We start from the raw sequence: 20,015 nt of genomic DNA, 5'->3' as shown, positions 1-20,015 counted from the left end.
TTTTGCACAAAAGAATGATTGATCTTTTTTCATGATATCAACTGTTGGAACCCACACATGTCTCAAAGCATTCCAAACTTTTCCTTTCATCCATCGATATAGATCTTGAAGCGGCTACTACATGATCCAACAATCGACATCGACGTCGCAAAAGAAGATGAATCATTCTTTACCATGAAAGATACAACCTGAACACATTAAATTCAAGAATAGCACTATACATATTCTTAGCTGATATTTGTTTCAATATTATTTTATTTCTATAGACGTACATATGTGAATCAACTTAACACGAGCACTACAGCTCTTCTCGAGGTTTCTTCACGGCAAACCCATTCTCTACCCATGCGGCATACCCACCTCCCATGTTCTGAACATGCTTGAAACCCTGCAATTTAATTGAAAACACCACCTCAATTTCATATAAAAAACAAAACCATGCATCTCCACTCCAAAAGAATGGCCATGTCTGCTAGCACCACAGAGCTAAGGGTTGAAAGTTTTTTTTCCTTTCTGGTTCAAGCTGAACCTGATTGTATTCTTTACTAAAATCCACGGCAGTTCTATAGATTTGGCTTAGTTTTCTAGCCAAATTACAAGGTCATTGGATCTATAATAGATTAGAACAGCCATATAGATTAAATTATATATGGTTAGCAGATCAATTTACTCTATAGTGAAGGAGAAAGAGCAACAAGCTTGACCTAGTTTACCTCAGTGTGGAGGTTCTTAGCACAAATTAAGGTATAACAAATGAAAAGGAGAATTACATCAAAAAAAAAAACAAATTAAAAGGAGATAACCTATAAATGTAGACACAATTTTCTTAGGCTATCTTTTTTTTTCTTCTTGTTCTCTTTTTTTTTTTTAAAAAAAAAAAAGGGAAGAGGGGGTGAGAAGAATCTCACCTGCTTAGCAACCTTCTCTGAGCTCCCTCCCCACTGGAGAGTGTTCGATGCGGGTGGAATATTTTTTACTCATACTCTTTTCATCTGTGGCAGAGCCCCACATGCTATCTCCGTATGAATACATCACACCAGCACCGCCTAAATAATGGCACGACTTCACCAGATAGGAGGGCATCCGGTCCCCACATTTAATCGACGCCCACGGGTTTCAAATCTGGGCCACTCCGGTTGAAATCAAAGCTCCATTCTCACCGTGCTACTACCTCGGTAATTTAGGCTATCTTTATGGTAGCTTACTCTTCAGATTTTTAGTAATCACATTAAAATACGGTGTCTTTCATCTAGTGGTATAATAAAGTCTAGACATGGCTCTTAGCTTTCTCTGTAACTTCTTATTTATTTCAATGCTTTTGCTTTTATTTCGCTCCTTCATTACCGAAATCTGTAAGAAGAAGGGAAGAAACCACTCACAGCGTCGAGAAGATCCACAGCAGCTTGGAGGGACCGCACTCCGCTTAGACATCCCTATTCAGGAAGAAGGAAAAAAAATTATTTCCACATGAAAGGAGAAAAGGGAAATAAAAGAGAGGAAAAATTGAAGATGAGCTACCACAACTATGTGATCATCCTTGTCGCAAACCAACGAGACCTGCTCCACGAACTTGAGATTTTTCTCCTTTCCTGATCCACGTTACCACAATTTCAATGACATGAAAGAAATCGATTCCAAGGAAAAGAAATTAGCAGAGGCTTACCTTGTGGGGTGAAGAAGAGATAGGGGACGTTTATGGCGTTCTCCAAATGGCCCTTGTTGAACTCCTCGACCGTCCTAATGAATTAGTAAAAACAAATTGAAGATTAGAATAAGGGGGAAGAAGGAAAGGCGAAGGGAGAAGAGAGGAAAGCGCACCTGACGTCCAGGTAGCGGTGGCCGGAGTACACGAGGCGTTTCGCGGCGTGGACGTCCACGGTCGCAATTGCTTCCGAGCTACCAGAAAGAGGCGGCCACAGGAAAAGAAGAAACAAGGCGATAACATTACAAGAACAAAACCATTTCAACGCCCGATGAGAAGCCATGGCCTTCTATTCTTTACTGGTGAATTAGATATTAGAAAAAAAATAGAGGGGAAATTGGGAGGGAGAGTGAGGAGAGAAAAAAAGATTAGAGGGAATTAATTTGGTTACCTTAAAATGGGACTCGTCGAGGGATCAAAGTAGAAGGAAGAGGAGGCGAGAATCGGAGGGCGAAGGAGGGAGGGTCTGTGGGTGCCGCCGGTGGTTTTCCTCTCCAACGGCGCCGACGGGGATAGAAAGGTCCCCCGATTCCATATTTCCGTATTATTTTTCTACGAGCAAGAAGGAGAGGTTTTCCCCTTAGGTGACCTGAAGTGGGAATTGTAACATATCAACTTCCAATTGAACGCGAGGCGCGACATCTGTCCAGTATTTTTCTTGTACGGACGTAATGGGCGAGGGCAGGCAACACCATTTATATTTTAAAAAATAAAAAATATATATAATTTAGAATTATTTCATTCTAAACTTATAATAATTTTAATTTATTTAAATAATTTTTTTAATAATAACTTCTAATATTAGTCGTGTTAGAATGATGTCGGCCATGCATGCAAAATGGCAAAAATTTTGGGCCTAAAAGGCAGGACACGCCACTGAGATGGTAGGTTAGTGGAACTGGCCTTTACTTCCACCCATGCGGTCCAAATTCGAAATGTACGGACGCAGATTAAATACGGAGACCGGATGCCCCCTGCTCGGATACGTGGGGTGGGAGGACTTATTTGTTCCGCTGATAGCATCGGTGGTGCCGGGTGTGATGTACTCATATAAAGGTTCGAATCGGAGCCCAGAGGAGTAACCGAGCCGGACCACGAATGGGGAGGGTATAAGTAAAAACGGCCGGCTCGCCCAACATACGGTCAGTTTTACCCACATCGAATATTCTCCTACCCGAATGAGGGCCGGGTGGAATCTGCTACGCCGAGGTGAGCTTGTCTCTTTCTCCCCCTTGCTTTTTTGCCTAAGCAAAAAAAAAAAAAAAAAAAAAAAATCCTCTAAAGTTTTGAAAATATTTGAATTATATATATATAATTTTTTAATTAAAAAATTGATATGTATTAATAGAGCACCAGCGAGATTGAGGAAATACGTGTAAAATATTAGTGGTGGCTACGAGACCTGATGCACTTTAGACTATGCAATCCGATGCCATAAATGATGCTCAGGTGGTCTTATTCTGCCTTCCAAAGCAAGTTCAACAACAATATTCGGCAAGCAAACAAGAAAAGCAGTTCTCGTGCATGGTCAAATAAGTATTTCTATGGAGAAGCCCTGAATATTCAACATCACCATCATTGTTCAAGCATTTTGTGATCAAATTAATGCAGGATTGGCTATGTCATATTTACAGGAAAAAACATAGCTAATTAAGGATATACAAGTGTTCGGGAAACATATTTAAGGAACAAATTCAATTTGGTTGCTCCAAAATTATGATACACGTATTTGCAAACAGTGTGAAAACCAGGTTGTACTCAACATACTTCGGATATATCTATAAATAACGCAAGAGATTTGTTCAAACTAATCCTTTGCTGAAAGCACTAGAATTGAGAAAAAAAGAAAGGAAGAGACAATATTGGATTGGGCAAGATCTCATTAGAAGTGTATTATATATCCTTTTAATTATATATAGACCTCTTTTATGTCACAGTATATAAGATAAAAAAATAACTAACGATGGTGTCTGGACACACACCAAGAGATTAAGACTCACTATAGCATAAGAGAAAAATAAAATATTAACAAAGAGTAAAGGTGTGTTTTAGCATGCATCCATGCACAAAAAGAGAACAAAATCAAGCCAACAAGAGGAATAGCTTTTGCTTAATTGGTTGATTAAAATTTAACTTATTTATAGAATTACCCTTACCTCAAAATACTCCAAGGAAAACAAGTAGAAACCAATTTCTCATTAATTTATATATACTCTTTATACATGCTTTTCTTTTATAGTTTCCACAACTAACATCCTTCGTCATTCTTTCCTGTTTTCCACTTTGCGGACTCTAGTTGTTCTCCCCGGTAGACTGAAGACCAAACATAGCCACCCGACTTCCATTTCTCTGCGTCAAATATATTTGTTACACAATTAGGTTGGTGTGTGGAAGCATTGCCAAACATCGACTTAAGCCTGACTCATCATGTAATACTCGTCAAAATCATTTTATACCGTGTCGAGACGGTCGTTAAGTGATACCGCTTGGAGGAGTCAATGACCTGCAATTTTTGGTCGTAAGATATTTCCAGATTTGGTACGCGTGAAACCGCGTCTAACTTTAGGTGGTTTAGGGTGGTGGATTTTTTTTTTATTTTTTATTTTTTGTATGTGTGTGTGTGTGTGTTTCAATCGGATACACCATATTATTCTAACATGAGTACATTCAAAAAAATCAGAATAAAGAAGTGATGCAAAGGAGAGGTGGAGCGAATTTTTAGCTCTCAGAAAGTTAGCAGCTGAAATGCTGCACAACAAATGAGACGACCCAATCAACTGCGTTGTTCATTTTATGATAAGCATGAGTAATCTGAAAAGCCACGGATGTTCCATAGCCGTGAGTGCTCATCTCCTACTCTCACACAGCCCTGGATCTATCTAATCATAGTAGCCGAATCTCTTTCTAGATGGTTGGTTTTGAATGGAGAAAAAATTATCAGTATTTTTTGGTCAATCAAGACTTTCCATATGCTAAACTGAGATGGTTTCATTTAATTATATTGTTAAATTTTTTGTATAGATATCCTTCTAAATATCGAATTTTGCATAAATACCATTTCAAAATTGATATTTGCATGTATACCCTCATAAAACTTTGTTATTGTATAAATGCCCCTAATATAACGATTGTTTTAACAATATTAAGAAAAATTATATTTATATTAATTAAAAATAAAATAAAATATAAAATTATGCTATTGTCCCTATCTTTTTCTACTATCGGGATCGCGATCTATTTGCATGTCTATCCATTAAGGATATTTTAGTTATTTTAATTTAAAACCGTTAATTTTTTAGCGTCGTTAGATAGCATTGGTATACATGCAAAAACAAAAATAAAAATAGAATATAATAGCAAAACAAGTATTTTACGAAGATATACATATAAATATCAATTTTGGAAAGATATTCAAGTGAAATCTAATATTTTAGGAGGATATTTATGCAAAAAACTCTTTATTTTTTATTGGCTCGTTTTTTTTTTTGGAGCGACTTTTCGTTTTATTCACTCTATTCTCATCTCATTATTCATATTTTTCATTTTTGATATCGTTTTATTTTTATTTATTTATTTTTATATGCGCAATGCGCACGCCAGTTTTCTAGATGATGCAAGGCTCCCGTTATTTAACCACCAAAGTGGAATCAACAAAACAGAAGCAAGCCAACCCGAGAAATTAAAAGACCAAAAAAGGGCAGGTCAACCGGAGAAGTTCCGCATGGCAGTCTGCCCTCCCACTTCTCGCCGTCATCATCCCCAGCCCCTCTCACCGTCGCCTCATCATCCCCGGCCCCTCTCGCCGACGCCGCGATCACAAAAGCCCAAGGCCCGGCCCGACGTCCCAAGCTACCAGGCCAGATGGGGCTCCAGTCTAGCTAGTTTTGGTCATATGTGGGGCTTAGCCTGGGCCGAACCCGGCCCGGCCTGCCTGATAAGCAGGTCTAGTAGCGGACGTACCGTCTCTCCAATATCGGAGGTAAGGGCAGAGACTCCCATACAAGGTTTATCACGGTACAAAAAAAAAAGAAGAAGAAAAAGAGGAGGAAGAAGAAGATTACAACAAACAGTCATTTTATACAGTCACTGTATGCTGACATCATAAAAATAGGTTACATGCTAAAAGAAGAGATCAATTCAGTGCCAGTTCCCGAGCAGCTCCGTATCAGCTCAACACCCTCTCATGCTCATCAAAAACCAAACACGCGAGTGAGACACATCCGCGTCAGAACACAGCTAAACACCGAGTACTCTCAGAAGGGTACACGAGAATACAGAAGATGCACAAATGGGTAGAAGGATTAATAAATGAGAGCATGACGAGGCAAACATGACAAGAAGCATGAAACAGATGGTTGGAAAGGACAGTTGATTGCTCCCAGCTTTTGCCTGCATTGCATTGTCCATAGAGAAGTGCATGCTCTAGATTCATATGCACACCCCTCGGATCTTACAGAAGGCACGAAATTCCTTGACATTCGAAGCGGAAGCGTAAGCTGCCAATCTTATTCCACTTACAGATGCAACACGAGTAGAAGATGGATAACTCGTAAATAGTTGCCAAACTTATTCCATCACTCAGCCCAATGCAAGTTGATTTGCTTAAAATCAGGTAGCCTATTCTCCCGAGCTCATTTCATGCTTGCAAATTGGGCAGAACGTTCCCCATTTCGTCAGCCATGAGTCCACACAAACTGCATGGAAATCTGTGAAGGAATTTATGAGTTAATGTTGACAAGTGGGGAAAAAGATGCAAATCGCATCCTCCATGATTAATAAGCTTAAAGTAGTCACCTGCGTCTGGCTTCATGTAACCAAATTCAAATGCAGAAAGTAATTTTGCCAGGTCCTTATCATCAGGAACACAGGTTTTAACTTAGTTAATACTCAGGAATTAAAAGATATTAACCGTTCCAAGGTTTGAAGAACACACGCTATTTTACAATTCACCATGCAGGGAACATCACATTTGACTTCAAGTGACAGTAGAATCTAAAAGTATAAGCTCTGGTGACAGCCCAAGAATCAAACATTCTAAAGTGGTCATGTTGCGGTTATAAATGCCAAGATTCTTGTCCAAAGAAGCATCTGGTTTTCAAGTGCACACAAGCCCCTCGGTTGTCATCCAACAACAGAATTAGCAATCAAGTAATGGTTCAACTAAAACAAGTATAACTTTTCATTGAATAGATTAAAACTAAATATGCGAATCCAGCTTACCATGAAGACAGGGAAGAACCCTCAGTCTCTCTCCATCTCTGTAATCCTCAAGACAAATGGCACAAGTTTCTGCCATGCGCTTGCTATTGACATAGGAACTTTTGAATGTGAAAGAAGGAAGTAGTTCCACTGCCTGTCTGTTCATACTAGGAGGCCGCTTATGGGCTCCATGCCTTAGAAGCCGACAATTTCGAGCAAAGAGAAATGCTGCAAGAACTGATACTATGACAACAAGTGAGACAAAAGAAATCACCAACACTGTTCCAGCAGTCTCATCCATAGAAGAACCTATACAACATTCTCCTTCTTCACCTCGAGCAAATTTCTTTAGTGTCTCACCTGCCATCTTTGAAACAAATACTGCATGTATATAAATGCCCGTGGAGTCCCCGATCACTACAGCCAAAAAACAAATGATTAATTGACAGTGTAAAAGAGGGACAAGAAACTGCACAAGAGACAAAAGTGTGCAGCATTATGAATGGACTAAAAGATGATATGGATCTGCCATAGTTGTCACAGTAGCAGTATAGGGCAAGCAGGTATTGGGATTGTTATATCAACCCAAGCAAGTGGAACAAAAGCCTAGGATAAATTTATCCTACAAGGTTGACAAAAAAGTCAAGCATAAAATCCACATATAGATTCGCTTCAAGTCAACCAAACCCTCCTTGAACTAATCTACAAATATGGCAAACCAACTACTTCCTGACATCACAATCTGGCCAAGACTTAGGATTGAATGCCAAGCCCATCTCAATGATATATCCTTCATGAAGCATGAAGAATAAATTAAGTATATTAATCGTAATAACCAATTACACAGTCGATATATACATGGATTTGACATCGCACAATTGGATACCAGTGTCGAACATAACAGGTTCTCAAAATCCAAGTATGTTGACACAGGGGTTATAGATCTATGCACATACATATGCATGTCCTCATGTGGCCTATGCTGCTAATGTACATACAATTATGTATGCACTAAATGAAATGTTTGCATGTGCCAGACACTGCAAAATGAAAACCTGTTCGACTAGATTAACAAAATAGGATTCTCAGTTTATGCTACATGAGACTCCTGTGGTGAAAACAAACCAAACTAAATTAGATAAACATGGAAATTTTCACTCAAGAAAAAAATGAAAACAATGAAAAGTTGAATTCTTTGTTTATTTGCATGTTATTGAGTAGTAAGGATTTTGATTTGGTGTATCAAGTGGAGAGAACCTAACAACTTATAAATTTAATTTTACCAATGTGCTAGCTTAACTTCTGGGGTGGACTCTGTAGTTTCCTAAAAGTTCTAGATCAGTTGCCTTTGGTCCAACTTCGCAATGCATGGTTATGTCTATTAAATTTAAGGGTCATTACAGATAGGTTGAGAGCCATCTATGATCACTGGAACCTTTTTGTGATGCATTTGGAAGTGATTCAATGTGGAAATGATTTCAAATAAAAGAACTCAAAATGCTTAGATGTTCTTGGCAAGAATCTATAAGAGCATATGAATCAATCAATATTGTTTGGTTGTCAGCTCCACATCTGTCTTCTTTGTCTTCTTTGCCTTTCTTCCACTTTCAACATCTCTTATTTACCACCACTGTATCAGACTATTTGCATCATGATCTGTTCCAGGGCCATCTGTTTTATGATTGTTTCTTTTGGCAGAAATTGGTAAAACTTGAGTTGTTTATCTGCCTTCATGAGGACTGTCTAATAAAGAAGATTTTTCTGTCATAACTTCTTTGAATAATAACTGAAGGTGTGTTAACCTTAAACAGTAATATAAACTTGTTCCATCAGTGTAACGTATCTCCTTACATTTAATCCCCGATATTCACAGTCATACTTCTATAACCTTCCCCCAACAAGATATACTACACATATAACCTGAACAACTCCATAACCACGGGGGGAATGAAAAATGTATATTCATACTTAGATTTATAAATCCAGCCTCTTACACATTGATCCCCAACCCTTACATCTTATTCATTTATACTACTTAGAGATATTCTCCCATTATCATTTTTGCTGACAATTAGTACCACTGTGGTCTTCTGTCTATCTGAACAGGTAAAATTACAGTCCAATTAGACCTTCCCTTAGGTTAAAACTCAATCAACCCTTTCATATTAGATTTTGCTTTCGACTAAGTAAAAAGAGGCTGTTCAAAAGTTGATCGCACCAACATCAACTGCTAGATAATAGTAACAATATTTGAAACTTATTCAAAAGAGACTACAATTCCAGCAATTGACGATTAGAATAACAGCATCACTATCAAACTTCATGAAAGTTAACACTCACCAAACATGAGTCATTTGGTTACACCCTATAGGTTTCGAACATGAATCTTTTTGGCTCATGAACCTATAAGAAGGAGAATACTCTATTACAAACATAGGATTAATCCACTATCATTCAGCCTTCCCTAATTCTCCTGAGGAACATAAAAGACAAGAACACTTAGCCATCAAAAGAGAGGGATTTTGGTTAGGTGGCAGTCACGAGTCAAATGGACTGAATTAGGCTAAATGAAATATGGCCCAACAAGGTAATTAACCTAATCTAAGCTTGTTAGAATTAATAGGGCTTTAAACAGGTGCATCCAACCCAACGACTCTAAAGGTCCGTCAAATAAATGTTGGGCCTGAGATCAAAAGTTAAGCCCCATGATTTGGCTCCCACTTCATCATAAAGGCCTGAAGTAATCAGTGCCAGGCTTGGGCTTAAATAGGACAGATATTAGGTGATTAATTTTCTATTGTAAGAGGAGCCCTTTGTAATTATTGCTCAACCTTTTCAAGTTACTTTGAACAAAACTAGAACTTGAGATGATATGTAGATGTTTACTTTATTCAAATCATAAAAATCATAAACCTGAAAGAATTCATATAAATCGGAATGGGAGTCTTACATGTTCAAATTCTAACTAGGCCCAATTTATAAAGGACGAACCACCAAAGTTTAGCTTGATATTGATGCCATAAATAAAATTTACATGTTCATTGTCCAAAACAAGTTGGATTCTGCTAGATTGAATATTCACTTCCCATTCAGATTGTTTCTGTTTTAAAAGACTTTTGATATAGCTAATGTTTATTAAAAATGATTGAGGATTTGTAACAACCTCTAGGGTATCAAGGTGACTTCTGTAACATATGTATCATTATATACTGAAATGATGCTATAACATGGAATACTCTTGTCTCCTTAAGGTGAATTCTTGTTTTCTTAGATCAAGCCTTTGCCAGTGAATTTATACATCTATCTCTTTTTCTCTCCTTTTTTTCTTCTAACGACTCTTAACTTATGCATCTTAGTTATTATGTTGGATCAATTCACAGAAAATTTAATTATCCAGCCATACTAACTTTGGTTAGTTTGTACTAGAGATAAAGATCCAAATGATTGGAGGCAACACAGAATGACAAGGAAGTACATAACAAGATGAATTAAATGTTTTGACAAGATGCCAATGCCTTTTCAACATAAAACTACAGAAGATGATATCCATGTTAAAGGCACTAAGATTATCAAATCTCATTCATCACCACATGTCCCATACCTTGATCAACATGAATTTTTAAATCAGGCATGACATACGACAAACCGAACCTCAAAATTGTGTGGATATGCCTACTGTAAAGCTAACAGACACCCATTCTCACAAAAACTTGAAATCTAACACTAGATCCCCTCCCATCAAAAATATACTGAGTCACCCTTGGACATACTTCCGATGAAATACCCATTTCCACTCCTTCAAAAATTAATCTTACCACTCCAATGACAAACAAACATATATAAGAGATTTTCACCATCTCAAGGTTTGCTTAACCAATAAATCTCCACCACCATTTTCCCAACAGCACCCGAATAACCATTAACCATCCTGAGAATTTAAACATCAACATCACTGTCTCGACATAAACAACAAACTTATTCCTGCATCTTTCACTTGATAATACCTTTTCAGGTTTGTGCAATCATATAGATGAATTATCGAATTGCACGTTCAGACTAAAGCATCCCTTTACCTTAACAAAGTATTCGCTTAAATTAGGAAACAATGATTAGACATAGCAAACCCGAAATTAATGGGTTAAAAATCCTATTCTGTTTTAATTGACAGTCAACAACGTGGACGCCACAGAAAAGCAATCCTTCAGAGATAACATTACATACATAGAGACATGAACAAATTTGGGAAAGAAATAAGAAAGACAACTTATATACTCACTCGAGTACAAGCTGCCCTTCTCCTGGTCGTCGTAGATGATTGCAGCCTGGTATCCAGCATCCTGAGCGATCCTGACCTTATTCTCGAAGCTGCAAACACCTCTCACGATAAGAATAAAATCGGAATGCGCCGAACCCCCGCCTCGGCCTACAGCGGTCCGATTGCTCGGGAGGGTAGAGCAAGCATCGATAGGATCGGCAGTGTGCAGAGCTCCACAGACCCCAGAGCCACGAACAGGAACAGCTGACAACAGGCAAAAGAAAGAAGAAGAAGAAGAAAATCAGGTCATTTTCTAATCTTTAAAGAAGGGGGAGAAAGGGGGAGAAAGATTTGGAAGCCCTAACCCTAGAAGTAGGAAGGAATTGGAGAAATACCGAAGCGGGCTGGGGCGTCGAGGAAGGTAAAGGAGAAGGACTTGGCACGGAGGTTGACGAGGGCGGCGGAGGGGCGGAGGAGGGAGGAGAGGGCGAGGAGGAAGGAGGAGTAGGAGACGAAGAAGGTGGTGGCGGTGCAGGGTTTGGAGAAGGAAGAGGAGGAGCGGCGACAACACTTCATCTCCTCATCTCTCTGTGTCTATCCTTGTAATCGTCTCCGTCGCCTCTCCGTGATGTGTCCGCACCGCAGGGAATGTGGGAAATTGGTAAAGGCCAGGCGGTCGGACGCATGGGATGATGCAACACGAAGGCGTGAGGATAACGCTTCATTTATCGCCCACGGCGCATACATCACTTCATTTGTCGCCGGGGAATACGTGTCACTGAATACGAGAGTTGATGAGAAGCGGCCTATCTACAGTGCTTTTTTTTCCCCCCTCTGCGGCTGATGAATATATACGATCTAACGTTAATATATTCAAAAAATAATAATAATAAATTTTAAAATATTTAAAATATTTTTTTAAAAAAAATAGACGGCCACAAACCCAATTTATAACCTTATTAGTCTCTTTACAAATATACTTTTTAATTTTTATAAATATATCTATATCCAAATAATCTAATTTATCTGAGTTATTAAAAAATATTTTTTATATTTTTTTGGGGCATGGGGCCATGGACTCCGAGAAATTGATATCCCATCCACATCATCTGCAGTTAGATTTTTACCAACGGCTATAAGAGCACAAACTGGTTTCTGTTGTCCGCATAGTTGTGGACTATTCAATGCACAAAGCATACTAACTATATAGAGAGGTGAAAAAGTAAATATGATATGACCGTTGAAATCAAGATTTGGGAATGAAAATTTTTGTCAACCATGATCAAATGTAAAATTTCAGCGAATCCAAGATTTCATATTTGGACAGTGCAAGGAAATATAATTTATATGGATAGATATTTTGAATACCAAATGCATGTACTGGTGCGTTGCACACTTACACACTGGAGTCTGGAGTATGTCTATGAAGCCAAGTTCAAAAATTTTCAAACATTGGATTATTCTTGAGAGAGGGAAAAAAAAGACAGCACAAATCTGCGAAATGGATAGTGAAGCAAGCTATTTTTGCAAAATACCCTTGTTTCAATTTTAACCTGAAGGTCGCAATGAGATGCAATGCATGTAAACCAACTAATCCAACAAATTTTCCAACCGAACAGCAAAGGAATAACTAAGTATGTAGCCCTAAGAAGCCTTTGAAACTGTTTTATGTTTGTCTCCAGTTCTCTCTCAGAACCATCATATCACAAGAGTCCCTCTCTATTTGGGAAGCAACATAATTTACATGAGTAAGATGCAACTTTATAGCACCTTTATATTGAAATATCGCTTGCCTCCATTGAGGCAGCTATATGGCTATAATTTACAGCTAATAGGCACAAGTTAAAAAGTAAACATAGTAGCACCTGAAATTGAATGGTGGGTACAAATTATATATACGCAACTCCTTGCAAATTATACTGGTTCCCTCTGAATGTGCAATCCCAATATGACTCATTTGGAATGGCCGTAATAGCAGAGAAACACTTGTAACCAAAGCAGCATCTGCTTCGATGTGCGAGAAAGAGATTGTGACTAATGAGTTGAAGCTTTCCAATTACCATTGGCTCTTTGGTTGTCTCCTGAGGCATCAATGATAACCTTCTTGCTTGGTTTCCCATCGTAAGTCTTAGCGATCCCCTCTATCGCATAGACTGTGTCCATACCCTGAATGACTTTGCCAAAGGCAACATGCTCGCCATCCAACCTGGAATCCCATTAATGAAGCAGTATCAGTTTAGGTAGACCTTTACCTGCAGCTTGCATTGACTGTCGTTATGAAGAATTGGGACCCATTAGTTTTGGGACCTGAGTTTGCCATGGAAACGATACCTGGAATAGAAAGCAACACTGAGGCAACCAAGGATCATGAACTCAACAAAGGACGCAGTTTAGCAAGCATGCTACACAAACGACACAGCTTTTTAAGTAGACTCCATACAATACATGCTTCCGAGCTACCTCGGCTTTGTGGGCTGCAATGTAGGTTTATATTTTCATGGAACATGTCCCAATAGATTTGAAGTATAGAAACACTACCCTTCAACAAGATGGACAGCATTTGAAGAGGAAGAGGTGTAAAGCAGGAGATTCAATCTCTCATAGTTGCAAGACAAATAGTTTGTGCTCAGAAAAATAGTGTGAAAAGGCATGATTCAATCTCTCATAGCATGATGGACAGCATTTGAAAACACAGAGGTGAAAAGGCAGCCTTATAATTCCCCTGGAAGATATAAGAAAGACAAAATAGTTTGAAAATAAACAAGGAATATGACATGGCTGTTGTGCTTAGATTTGATGAAAAACTGTGATGATTAGGATCCCAACAATTGAGACGTGTGTGATGTACATGACATCTTAGAGCTACTATTTGACATGCGCAATGCACGTGATAAATGTAAGGAGAATGTATCTGATTAATTGCCATGATCCCATCAACAGATGAAATGTCTCAAGTAATATTTTCTTATTTCCTAACGTGGTTGTTATATCAATTAAGGTTATTTTAGTAAGTTTTTAATTTTTTTTGTCATAGCATTGGAGTCTTATTTATGGTTGATGATTTGATTGATATTTTTCTAAGTTATGTGTTAAAATATTGGATAAAAATAAACTGTAAGAGAGTAAGCTAAAGTTTTTCAAACTATTAGATATAACGGTAATTTATCACTAATTCTAGAAGAAATTTTGTAATTTATTTTTTAAAATTATATAATAAAAATTATATATCTTTTCAATTATATATCTAGTTAAATATTATTTTATTTTTTGAGTAAAATATTTTTCTTGATCTCTTTCTCGAGCATACTTCACTTGATGTCTTAAATAAACACAACAAAACTAAGACTACCGCATTTTAAGTTGAGACATATTATTAATTTGAGCATTCATATGGTGAATAGAGAACTCAATATGAACCGAAGCTTTATTTTAGTTATATATCATACATAATAAACTAGCATATAACTCATGAAATATGCAAGGTAAATTTTTTTTCCTTTTTCCATGAAATACCATGTAACAATGTAATGTATTATAATAAATAGAAGGCTTTAAGAGACAAGTTTCTACCACACATTAAATAATGAATTTTAATGATTGCCTTGTAAGAACGCTCATCATTAATGAACTTTAATAATTACCAAGGAAAATTTTCATTATTAATACTAGTGTTGTTAATACCAATGTCGAAATAAATGATTCTATACAGTGCAAAAACTCTCATCATTAATACCAATTTCTTTAATATTGACCTCACTCAATGAGTGGCGCACATTTTTTTTAGTAATTTTTGAAATTCAATATGATAATGTAACAAATTTAAATAGAAGTTTAATAACCTAAATTTTGTTTCACATTAGGTAATGGATTTTAGTAGTGATCGAGCACATTAATATTTGTTGCATATTAAGTGATGGAGCACATTTAATGGATTTTAATTCTATTGTCATTAATATTTGATCAAGCATATTAATAAATTATAATGATGGTTGAGTATATTAAGATTGGTGTCGTTAATACTAGCATCCATATCAGAAGTCCTGTACTGAGCCTCTATTTTAGAGGAGATAATAATCCATTTCATTAGACAAATATTGCACGCACACATTATATACTAATCCATTTCATTAGACAAATATTGCGCGCATGCATTATATACTAATCCATGGCGTCAGATAAATAATAACCACTCAAGTTCCCCAGGGACAAAAGAAGAAAGAACGAAGGTTGGCACTCGCTTTTTTTTAAACTATTTTTTGAACTCAATATGACAGTGTAAGAAATTATAATAAATAAAATATTTTAATAACCTGATTTATGTTGTACATTTAGTAATAAATTTATAATGGCCAAGCACACTAAGACTGTTAATAAATTTATATATCATTAATGTTTATTGCATATTAAATAATAAACTTTATTAATGACCGAGATACCACTACACTTACAGTGTATGAAGAGCTGAAGAGCTTTGCACAAGCTGAATCTCTATTATATATATATACTATCTCAAAAGGTTTGCTTGGTGAAAGCTTGATATATATATATATATATATATTTAAATATTATTTCAAAAGGTTTGCTTGGTGAAAGCTTGCAAGGCTAGCTGCATGCAAACATAAATTATTTAACGGGTCAAATTAGGAAGCGTCCAAGCGTTGTATACCAATCCACGAGAGTTCCCCCGAGAGAGAGAGAGAGAACGAATGGGGGTTAGCATTCTCTATAAAGAGAACATATGAACGAGGCATGGTGAACCATAAACAAAAGACTAGCAGCGCGCTCCTTGTGAGCGAACCATAAATGAAAGACTAGCAGTGCGCTCCTTGTGATCTCAGCCCTTCGATCTCTTCGAGAATTCCGCCGGCACCCGTCAACCATCTCCCCCATCATATCATCAACTTCTTCATGCTCCCAAGCCGCTCCTCCTTTAAGCTTTCCACTCTCCTATATGAACACAAGCAGAGACCTGGATATAACGGACACTTCACAAACACAGCAAGCAACTTGCCAATGAGTGGGAGCATGAGAGGCTTGTCCCATGGTTTCTTTGCTCTATTTCTGAAACTTCTACCTTGGTTGATCTTGCCCTCACACCTTCTTGCTGCATCCTATGGTCAGTTTCTCTCTCGCTCTCTCTCTCATCTTATGTTTGATTGGCATTGACACGACATCATGTTGTATATTTCGTTGCACTGCAGAGGGACCGTGGTACGATTTTTCTGCTTATACCGAGGTATTTGTTATTGCCTTCGGCACTTCGTGATCTTTGGCTCGATATGTTCATTGGTAGTATCGGTTTAGTGGTCACACCAAGCCAGCTCGAGAACACACAGCCCAGCCGGAATCAGGCTCATTTTGGCAGTGATATGTATCCGGGCCGAGCCCATCGTGTGCTACTTCTTTTATGCCCAAATGAGGGCAGACTGAATCCAATGCGAATAGAAAGTCTAAATATCAAACAAACTATTCTGTTGCCACCAAGATAGTAGCACAGATGGAACGGGGCGTTGGCTTCCACCAGGATGGTCCAGGTTCAAAATGCTCCAGCGTCGATTAAATTTGGAGACCGGATGCCCCACGCCTGGACGCTGCTGGTGGGAGTGCTACTGGTCCGCTAATACCGAGGTGACGCTGGGATGACGTACTCACACATGGGTGACGAGCCCAGTGGAGGAAGCCCATAAGTTGGAGGGGGTACGCAGAAATTTACGACATGCATCGAACATTTTCTAGTGTAAGGAAGATTCAGTGGGGGCTGCTACGCGGGTGAGGCTCGCCTCTCCCCCTCCCCTCCTATCTTTGACCAAAAAAAAAAAACAAACTACTCTGTTCCAATAGGAACGCGCCGTGGCAAGGCTGGTGGGGTAGGGTAGAGCTGCCCCTTGTGCCCGATGCTCTGAGGAATGGTCACGAAATTAAGGTCCATGTCTTGAACGTGGATCCCATGCAGTGTGCGGCCGCACCGTGGAGTGCTGTGTAGTTCTCTATGACCATTACCAGAAAATAGATGACTATCAAAATCTAACAATCTATAAAGACATACCATACTATATGGTGCATATTGTTTGATGGCTATCTATTTTTTAATCGTAACTATTGAAGGTTGCACAATATTCTGTAGTGAGGCAGGGAATCTTGGTTGCCCTGTCTTACTAAATGTTTTCTTTTTCTTTTTTTGTTTTTTTGATGTGGATACATCGGCCAATTGATGGATGGATCCCAGATTTCTATTTAATAAAGCTCTTCGATCTCACAGAAGTCTCCACGACACTTGACATCGATTTCATCTGCTAATATTTCAGTGCAAACCAGACCCTGAGCCTCCTCTTTACAATGGTGGGATCCTACAATCCGAGAATGGGGAGATTCCAATGGCATACGATACGACGGAGACAGGAGCTCACCGACCGGCATTTGTGCTGGGCAACCTAACCGAGACCACAAGATACAGCTTCTCATGTGAGTCTCCAGCAACTTCACTCCTCATATATAGATGGTCCTGTCATGCTCTGCCAGATACTAGAATGGAGAGCCTGGTCTTATTACTGATACATTCATTACTTGTTTATCTTTTTTTTGGAAATTCTATTACTTGTTTATCAAACAAAGTCTTTGAAGTTCGAGGCACTGAAAAATCCCACACAATTATGTGATTCATATTAAGCATTACATTCTAGAGGCCTTTATCTGAATGCACATAAATAATCCACCCTTCTGTCAACTTTGCTCGATTTCCATAGGCGAGTGAACGTATTACATACTATGCTTGTCAATTTTGGCAAATCGTATTAGCTACCATGTCGAGCGAGAGTTCTTCACTCCGTAGTCGCAAAATACCCCAGAATTTTCATTTAGGTGATTCATCTTCGGCAGGTTGGGTGCAAATCCAAGGAACTGATTCAGCTCTCATAAGAGCAGTGTTAGCAACGGATGATTCGAAATTTAGATGCGTAGGAACAACAACGGCACAAAATGGCTGCTGGTCTTTTCTCAAGGGTGGCTTCATCCTCGATGCGTCCTCCAAAACCTCAGTACTTTTCCTTCAGGTGCCTTCAACTTTGACACTTTGGCATGCAACGTAACAACGATCCTGATTGCTCCCGAGTTAATTAACCGCACAAGTTCCACTTCTTTTTAAATTCAGAACACTACCAATGAGGTCGATGGGATCGAGATCTTGGTGGCAAGTGCTTCACTGCAGCCATTCTCGGTCGAGCAATGGGAGATGCACCAGCAAGACAACATCAGAACAGTACTCCCTGCTGCTTTCTATTGCTCTGTTCTTGAATATTGTAGCATTTTTAGGCCAAGGTTTCTCTTCACATCATGTAGTTGAAATCTCTAACAATGGCAGCGCTTTATCTGGGCAGAAAAGGAAGCGCATGGTGGTCATCCATGTGTCAGATACACAGGGAAATCGAGTGATCGGAGCATCCGTATCGGTACAGCAGCTCGCGAAAGACTTCCCATTTGGCTCTGCTATAGCCAGCACCATCGTAGGAAATTTACCTTATCAGGTTTACAATCTTTTGCACAACTTTAGTCTCTTTGCATTTCTACTACCGAAGTGCTCAAGAAGTATTTTGATCCAATATTGTTTTCTACTAAAACATATGTCGCTGCAAGGCTTGGTTTCTGGAGCGATTCAATGCGGCAGTCTTCGAGAACGAGCTTAAATGGTACACGACAGAGCCCCAACCAGGGAAGCTCAATTACACTCTAGCTGACGAGATGCTGGAATTCATCAGGGCCAACAAGGTTGTGGCGCGTGGCCATAACATATTCTGGGAGAACCCAAGCGTCACCCCATCTTGGGTTCGCAACCTCACCGGCGACGACCTCCGATCAGCTGCGAAGTCTCGCATCCAGAGCTTGATGTCCAGGTACAAGGGGGAGTTTGTTCATTGGGACGTCAACAACGAGATGCTGCACTTCGATTTCTACGAGCAACGGCTTGGACCCAATGCTTCTTTGGAATTCTTTGGCACGGCCCAACAAGCTGACCCCCTTGCTACTATGTTCATGAATGAATTCAATGTCCTGGAGACGTGTGATGATGTGAACTCAACGGTGGATTCCTATATATCAAGACTAAGGGAGCTGAAGGAAGCAGGAGCCGTATTGCAAGGAATCGGATTGGAGGGGCATTTCTTCACCAAGCCAAACCTGCCTCTGATGAGAGCTGTGCTGGATAAATTGGCTACTTTAGACCTTCCCATTTGGTTAACGGAGGTCGACATAAACCACATATTTGATCATCAAACACAGGTGAGAGGTTTCTCTTCATGTCTTAATATAGATTGCAACTATAAGCTCTTTTTGTTTTTTTTTTCATGTCTTAAACGTAGACTATGTTTTAGCATCGATCTGATCTTGTGTTCTTCAAATCTTCTGCAGGCTATATATCTTGAGGAGGTGCTGAGAGAAGGATTCTCCTATCCATTTGTGAATGGAATAATGTTATGGACAGCACTGCATCCATATGGGTGCTACGAAATGTGCCTCACAGACGAGGACTTTCACAACCTCCCTTCTGGAGACGTTGTGGACAGGCTCTTACAGGAATGGGAAACAAAAGAAACAGCGGGGGTGACGGATGACCATGGTTTGTATACCTTCAGTGGATTTCTGGGAGAGTACAAGGTCTCTGTGAGTTACGCTAACAAATCGACAGAGACGACATTTTCCTTGGGTCGAGGAGACGAGACAAAGCATTTGAACGTTCAGCTCTGAGAATTCTTTCCTCCTAGCAACTAATGATCCAAATGGCGTATGGGAAGCCAATGTTTCCGATGCATCAGTGTCCTCGTGCTCGCATTGTCAAGTGGCAGTAGGATAATGACAAGCCCGCCGTAG

At 38.9% G+C, this 20,015-nt stretch overlaps 3 protein-coding genes across 6 annotated transcripts; 1 reads left to right on the top strand and 2 right to left on the bottom strand.

The window, feature by feature from the left end:
• Positions 1-58: 58 nt before the first annotated feature.
• Positions 59-2,216, bottom strand: LOC120103809 (thiosulfate sulfurtransferase 18-like). The gene is made up of 6 exons (XM_039120381.1): positions 2,094-2,216; positions 1,819-2,001; positions 1,664-1,737; positions 1,519-1,589; positions 1,380-1,433; positions 59-388 (listed from the first exon to the last, which is right to left on the bottom strand). Exons 2-6 carry the CDS (start codon positions 1,983-1,985, stop codon positions 299-301), a joined length of 456 nt encoding a protein of 151 aa, XP_038976309.1. The 5' UTR covers positions 1,986-2,001; positions 2,094-2,216; the 3' UTR covers positions 59-298.
• Positions 2,217-5,759: 3,543 nt separating this feature from the next.
• LOC120103812 (receptor homology region, transmembrane domain- and RING domain-containing protein 1-like) lies at positions 5,760-11,886 on the bottom strand. Of its 4 annotated transcripts, none has more exons than XM_039120396.1 (5): positions 11,552-11,885; positions 11,178-11,420; positions 7,262-7,318; positions 6,923-7,144; positions 5,760-6,408 (listed from the first exon to the last, which is right to left on the bottom strand). In XM_039120396.1, exons 1-5 carry the CDS (start codon positions 11,730-11,732, stop codon positions 6,320-6,322), a joined length of 792 nt encoding a protein of 263 aa, XP_038976324.1. In that variant the 5' UTR covers positions 11,733-11,885; the 3' UTR covers positions 5,760-6,319. The 4 variants fall into 4 exon arrangements, with proteins under 4 accessions (XP_038976324.1, XP_038976325.1, XP_038976323.1 ...); XM_039120397.1 differs by having other exon boundaries at positions 6,923-7,138; positions 11,552-11,884; XM_039120395.1 differs by having other exon boundaries at positions 5,760-6,815; positions 6,923-7,318; positions 11,552-11,886.
• A 4,383-nt stretch (positions 11,887-16,269) lies between these two features.
• LOC103700928 (endo-1,4-beta-xylanase 5-like) lies at positions 16,270-20,015 on the top strand. The gene is made up of 7 exons (XM_026802165.2): positions 16,270-16,392; positions 17,462-17,618; positions 18,033-18,205; positions 18,304-18,411; positions 18,530-18,676; positions 18,786-19,427; positions 19,557-20,015. The coding sequence occupies exons 1-7, from the start codon at positions 16,270-16,272 to the stop codon at positions 19,890-19,892; spliced, it is 1,686 nt and encodes a 561-aa protein (XP_026657966.2). The 3' UTR covers positions 19,893-20,015.

The sequence above is a fragment of the Phoenix dactylifera genome, unplaced genomic scaffold (assembly GCF_009389715.1).
Source record: "Phoenix dactylifera cultivar Barhee BC4 unplaced genomic scaffold, palm_55x_up_171113_PBpolish2nd_filt_p 000797F, whole genome shotgun sequence".
Lineage (NCBI taxonomy): Eukaryota > Viridiplantae > Streptophyta > Magnoliopsida > Arecales > Arecaceae > Phoenix > Phoenix dactylifera.
Note: the sequence above shows the minus strand (reverse complement) of the source record. Positions and strands in the feature narration are given on the sequence as shown.

What these genes read in the sequence shown, in the direction of transcription:
- LOC120103809 (XM_039120381.1), bottom strand. Translation starts at nt 1,985, where the DNA reads ATGGCTTCTCATCGGGCGTTGAAATGGTTTTGTTCTTGTAATGTTATC. An exon ending in CACCGCTACCTGGACGTCAG is followed by an intron (nt 1,738 to 1,818) that starts GTGCGCTTTCCT and finishes CTAATTCATTAG; the next exon opens with GACGGTCGAGGAGTTCAACA. An exon ending in AGGATGATCACATAGTTGTG is followed by an intron (nt 1,434 to 1,518) that starts GTAGCTCATCTT and finishes CTTCCTGAATAG; the next exon opens with GGATGTCTAAGCGGAGTGCG.
- LOC103700928 (XM_026802165.2), top strand. Translation starts at nt 16,270, where the DNA reads ATGGTCAGTTTCTCTCTCGCTCTCTCTCTCATCTTATGTTTGATTGGC. An exon ending in CACAAGATACAGCTTCTCAT is followed by an intron (nt 17,619 to 18,032) that starts GTGAGTCTCCAG and finishes CATCTTCGGCAG; the next exon opens with GTTGGGTGCAAATCCAAGGA. An exon ending in TAGGAAATTTACCTTATCAG is followed by an intron (nt 18,677 to 18,785) that starts GTTTACAATCTT and finishes TGTCGCTGCAAG; the next exon opens with GCTTGGTTTCTGGAGCGATT.
- LOC120103812 (XM_039120394.1), bottom strand. Translation starts at nt 11,732, where the DNA reads ATGAAGTGTTGTCGCCGCTCCTCCTCTTCCTTCTCCAAACCCTGCACC. An exon ending in GAAGGGCAGCTTGTACTCGA is followed by an intron (nt 7,319 to 11,177) that starts GTGAGTATATAA and finishes TTTTGGCTGTAG; the next exon opens with TGATCGGGGACTCCACGGGC. An exon ending in GGTTCTTCCCTGTCTTCATG is followed by an intron (nt 6,409 to 6,922) that starts GTAAGCTGGATT and finishes ATTCCTTCACAG; the next exon opens with ATTTCCATGCAGTTTGTGTG.